This window comes from Pocillopora verrucosa, chromosome 6 (assembly GCF_036669915.1).
Source record: "Pocillopora verrucosa isolate sample1 chromosome 6, ASM3666991v2, whole genome shotgun sequence".
In the NCBI taxonomy this organism is placed as follows: domain Eukaryota; kingdom Metazoa; phylum Cnidaria; class Anthozoa; order Scleractinia; family Pocilloporidae; genus Pocillopora; species Pocillopora verrucosa.
Window position 1 is genome coordinate 9,192,911 of NC_089317.1, and position 5,485 is coordinate 9,198,395.

General features: G+C 38.4%; 1 protein-coding gene across 2 annotated transcripts in view; it reads right to left on the minus strand.

Moving 5' to 3' along the window:
- LOC136282016 (fibroblast growth factor receptor 4-like) overlaps nt 1-4,824 on the minus strand; it is a 29,879-nt gene extending 25,055 nt beyond the window's left edge. The window contains exons 1-2 of one of the 2 annotated variants that reach the window (XM_066169122.1): nt 4,728-4,824; nt 31-84 (exon numbers count right to left, since the gene is read on the minus strand). In XM_066169122.1, coding sequence (XP_066025219.1) covers nt 31-42 — 12 coding nt within the window. In that variant the 5' untranslated portion in view covers nt 43-84; nt 4,728-4,824. Of the gene's footprint in view, nt 85-4,727 lie in introns of both variants that reach the window. The other variant, XM_066169121.1, reaches the window with a different exon arrangement.
- Nucleotides 4,825-5,485: the final 661 nt, after the last annotated feature.

The following is a 5,485-nucleotide window of genomic DNA, read 5'->3' on the forward strand; positions in this document are numbered from 1 at the left end:
TGTACTGCCACACAAAGGTGATATTGTTACCTTCCAAAACATAGAACGGATCTGGAGGAGTTGCTGTAAACGATGGTCTTGATTCTACAAAGAGAAAGAAAATAAATATTATGTAAACAGCACAGATCTTTTAACCAGTTAAGTAAAAGACCCGACAGTCCAGCGCGAAGCTGTTTTTCGCGCCAAGGGAAACGCTCGCTCAGTAAAGATGAGCTCGTGTATCTACCTGCCTTATGGATAAACAAGACCAAATATAGGAATATAGACACGTTAGATATGACTGGCAACATTGCAATTTCCGCGCGGTGAAGGCGAACCACTCTTCTAGATACGACGGAAGGGAAGTGAAGGAATAATACGCAAACGTTCTATTTAGGGGCCCACAAACTGTAAACCAGCGGCTACATCGCGTTTGCTCCTTCGGCCTTCACCGATTCACGTCTCATCACCCATACATTTAATATGCGATATATTAAAGATTTTCCAGAGCCAGCTGGTAACGAAACGAAGACATCGTTACCTTCAAAAAACATATCTATAGCTTTCTGCTGTTCTTCTTGAAATATCTCTATTCCAAAAGTCGCGATCGCCTTTGTCTGAAAAATTAACCATGAGAGCGTTCTGTTCACCAGTTCGTTAATATGAACGTTATCCCTTCGTCAGAGCGATTGGAGGAATCGTGGGTTGTGTATGGGTTTATATGCAGAAAATGAAGACACGCTATCGGTAGGAATATGGTGACGAGAAAACAAGAATAAATTAGTTGAATGAAAAGCGCTCGCTGATACTGTGGGGATTAAGAGTGCCGATTTGGAAGATAAATTTTTGTTATCGTGTTTTGGGGCTTTCCGAACTTCCTAGATGTAGGGAAAGGCCGCAAACTGCCATGTGTTGTGTTCAATGATTACGGAGATTTAAGTGTCTAGCGACTGATTTGGATGCGTCCTTGTCATTTCTTTCTACATCGCTAAGGTATTCTCGGAATCGGTCACCTAGTCGTCTTCCTGTTTCACCAATGTACAACTTATCGCAATAAGTGCGAGTTATGCAGCAAATGACATTGGCGGAGGTACACGTAGAGTGATCAGTGATCTTAATGGATCTCTTGCGTCCCGATATTTTCCCTCCGTTATGAATTAAAAGGAAAAGTTTTGCATCGTCGGTGAGCGAGCGCATTTGAAAGTTCCAGACTGGTCATTGGTTTGGAGTGAACTTGTGAACAAAAATTTGCCTATGTTTTTGTCACGTTTGAATTAAATTATTGGGGGTTGCAAAAAGATAGTACCCGTCTCTGAATCGTTGTTAAGTAATTTAAAGTTTTTAAGAATGATGGATTTCACTGCGTGGTTTAGAGAGTGAAATTTGAGGGTGAATGGAATGCGATCAGTTTTTCCTTCTCGCCCGTTTGTAGTGCTGACTGTCGATCAATTTGTTGGGCACGGTGGCGGCCTGCTTAAACGGTATGGAATTCTTGACGTGTGATGGATGTGAGAATGAACACAAAAAGTAACTATGTGAATCTGTTGATTTATAGTAAACACTAGTGCATAAACCGTTGCCTCCAATTGAAATTTTAATGTATAGAAAAGCCAAAGAAGTGTCAGAAATTTCATACCTTTTTCATACCAAGAATTCCATACCTTTTTCACAGTTTCTCAGACTTCATCGTTTATGTAGTGACGACTCTGATTTTCCCGAAAAATCAGAGGCAATGAGCAAGTTTTTCGATAAACGCGGCTATCCTTCTTCTTTTGGTTAAGTGAGCCACCACCATGCCCAACAAATTGGTTTCTGTTTTGGTTTTTTCCGGGGGGGAGATATATTACCCCCCGGTTTTTCTTGGTTATCACAAGGGAAATCGCTTCAAAATAGATAAAATGTATGAAGCTCTCACTGCGATGGTATTTAACCGACTGCTCTGAGGGTTTGCATACACATTATTACATCCTTAGTAAATGTACGACGCAAGTATCAGTAAATGGCTGTATTTTTAGACCTCTCGATTCATCCAAATGACATCTTTGAGGTTAAATATCTCCCCTTGCCAGAGAGCTACAACACTAGTTTTAATTCCCTTTTATAATCCATCATTTCATCTCTGAAAACCATCAAAAAAATCTTTGGGCACTACCGTATTTTTGTCTCGGATGCCTTTTAAAACCTGCGACTGTCACAGGCTTCTCTCAACTACGCCTTTCACGCAATTTTGGCTTTAGCCGGTCACTCTATCGTACAGTATCGAATTTTATCAAGCACTCTATTGCTAAATGTAAATCTACATCTCTCTCGATCGAGTGTTGCCGGTGTTTAATTGCGTTGGCTGATTTTTTGTAAAAAATGTTGATGGCTTGAGGGCTCTTTGGGGATCTTTTGTCGGCTGATCACGAATCTAACCTGACCTACATTTAAGCATGCTGTATGTTCAAGCTTCTATCATATTGAGAAAAGATGATGAAAATTTTAAAATATTGCACTAAAAGTCTTTCAATGAGATTATTCATGTCAATCAAAAAGCAACGCGTTCACTTCGCAGCGTTTGTTTGATTTCGTTACGCATCTCTCTTACCAAATATATTACGTAACGTAAAGCAAAATGCACTCTCCACAAAACGACCATGCCGAGATATGTATGAAATTTTCGGGTTCCTACATACGTCGTTAATTGCGGAGGAACCTTCAATAAAAGACAAAATGAAACTGTCTCTGGAGTACTTTGATTCTGAAGCCTCAATCAAATAACATGAGATTGGTTCGTTTAAGATTCCCCCCCCCCCTTCCCGGCCAAAATTGCCTTCAAATGCCCACCTGAATATGATTTTTCACTGAAGAATACTTTGTGTGATCAACAAATGTTGAAGAATATGGCAAAGTCACCTGTTAGTTTTGTTGCTGCTCTTGGTTTACTTCGCTCATAAGCATGTTTCTCGGATGCGAAATTTTTCTTTCCAAGCCATCGCTCACGAAAGCGGATTCTTTACCTTACAAAAAAAAATACACGAGTGCTCCTCTAGAAATACTGGACACTTTCTTCGGTTCCATTCAAACGTTTGCTTATGACAAATTGATTTACCATACATCTCTTTATTCTGTGATTTTAATTTTAATTCATTAATTAATATGATTTCGCCAACACATTTTAACCGACGCCATTCAAAGTGCTCTTGACGCGCTGCTCTTTCAGTGCTTTTTTAGGGAACTGGATCCCACGGCCATAAATATCAGAGACAAAAATGTGGGACAAAAATTTGACGCTAGACAAAGTTTTTACAAATTGGACTGTAACGCGTGTTTTATGAGTCATGGTATAGAAAGAACTGTCTATGGCCGGACTGTCGAAAATCTGGCATTTCTGCTTCTGAGTTTTGTTCTTTTTCTTTGTTTGCCCACCTTTCCCTTTAAATGTGTTTCATTTTCCTTCAAGAGTATTTTGACAGTAAAAAACCCTTTTGAATTTAGTGGGCCGTACAGTGAAATACGGTCCGCTAAATAGACCATTCATAGCGAGCGAAGAAACTGAAGCTCGACGCTACCAGAGAGATATGATAATTGAGAAGGGCCTTCGAAGGCTTAATGGTTCGGAATCCTCGCCATCTTTTCGTTTGACGCATAAAATAATTACGCACAAGTATTTATTGAATTAATATAGTTTAATTTCTTTAACTATTCTTATCTCTTTCTTTAAAGAATTTACTAAGAACGAAGAGGACACTCATCTTTGTTTCGTGACAATTGTGTGTGAGGTGATTACAAGTATATTTCACATGACTGCTTTTTGGAGAGAGAAAGTGGAAATTTAAATTTTAAAAGGGCTGTTGCGTGTGTTGATGAAAGACAGTTCGAAAACCATAGCTGAGTTATCCTCGCAGAAAAGTCACTTACTCCTAGTTTTCCCTTTTGTCAGAGAAGCTACAGCGAGGTTTTTACTTCTCAATACGTGATACACATACTTTTGTCTGTGACGATCGCTCACTGCGGACGCATATGATTTAAACTATTAACGACTAGTTTCAGGAGAAAAATATGTGAAATCTATGTTCCGGTAAAAGAATTAAAACTAAGAGGGCGATAGAAATGATTCTGGGTAGTAGAGTCTATTGTCATCCATTTCTTATTAGTATTTCATTGCAGAAGTCATTAACAACACAATTTATAAAAGACATCAAGGACTGGGCCAACAACAAAGCAACGATCGACACGTCACGCACGCGTGATTTTCCGAAGACTTTGGCTTAAAAGCTGGCATAAAAACTTCAATGCTATCGTGAAAAACAAATCGACGTTAATATTCCATCAATTTCTATAACTTAATTTTTCATAAAAGTGACGTCAACTTAAATTAATCACGAGGCGCAGCTGAATGGTTTCAATTTAGTTTTAGACATTGTTGACATCATTCCTTGATCATTAAGTTCATAGAAAATGAAAAATTGTGGTCGATTTGTTAACCTGAGTTCTAAATAGATGAATTGAGACAAGCCTTCCAAGTTTCTCTGCTCGTGCAACCGGTTTCTAAGGATTTTACATTTCAATTGCCGTCGATTATTATATCTCGGAAGGGAAATTAGCTAGTTTTCATGAGAACCTCGTTTACTTTGAGCTGTAGAACAAACAAAGATCGGCAAGACATGTCTTGACGCATACTGTTATATCTCAGTTATGGATTCTTTTCTTTCAGTCCTCTTTCAAATCTACAATTATGTTTATCTATGGCATATATCTCATCGTACCTGCACAAGGGACAAATAGTAAGGATGGAATCAGCGCACTGACGATAAGTACGATCCAATTCTTCATGGTAAGCTAAGATTATTTCCTGTTCACCCTAGCTCTACCGGCATGAAAAGTTGATATATTTAGCTTATGATTTGCTTCATCACAATGCATGTCAAAAGGTCAACTTTACAAAAGAAATAGAAAACTAAAAACATATCGTCTCCTGTGCGGCTGTAAAAGAAAGGGCATTGTTCCTTCACTCTGTCTTTAGGAAGCCTTTCAAAAAAAAGGATAAATTCAGCACATTCGTAGCTTTTTTGGGCCATGTCATCCAAATTCCATTCCATAAGTTTTCAAGCACAAGCACATCATTTTATTTAGGTAAAATATGCACCCTTTATTTTAGACACGTTCCTACGTGGCATTCTCAGCCAACAACTCAAAAACGACTTCGAAATTTTCGAGCGCTGTTTATGCCGTAAAATTCAAGTCCTCCTTAGATTACATTCTACATATACGGACTTAAATGTTCATGTCATTATGTTCACCCAATGCTATGACGTCAGTAATACTGATGTTTAGCTTTGGAAGGAAAATTCACTAACTCGTTTACTCTACTTTGATCTGTTAGAGAATTAATTCATGCATTAAAACTTGGATTTAATGTATTATCGCTGGCTCCCCTACTAGTTTTGCTTATACCATTCAAATACAACATTTGGTAATTTTCTGTTTGTGCAAAGCAAAGCATTTGTCACTGAAGTCATGCATG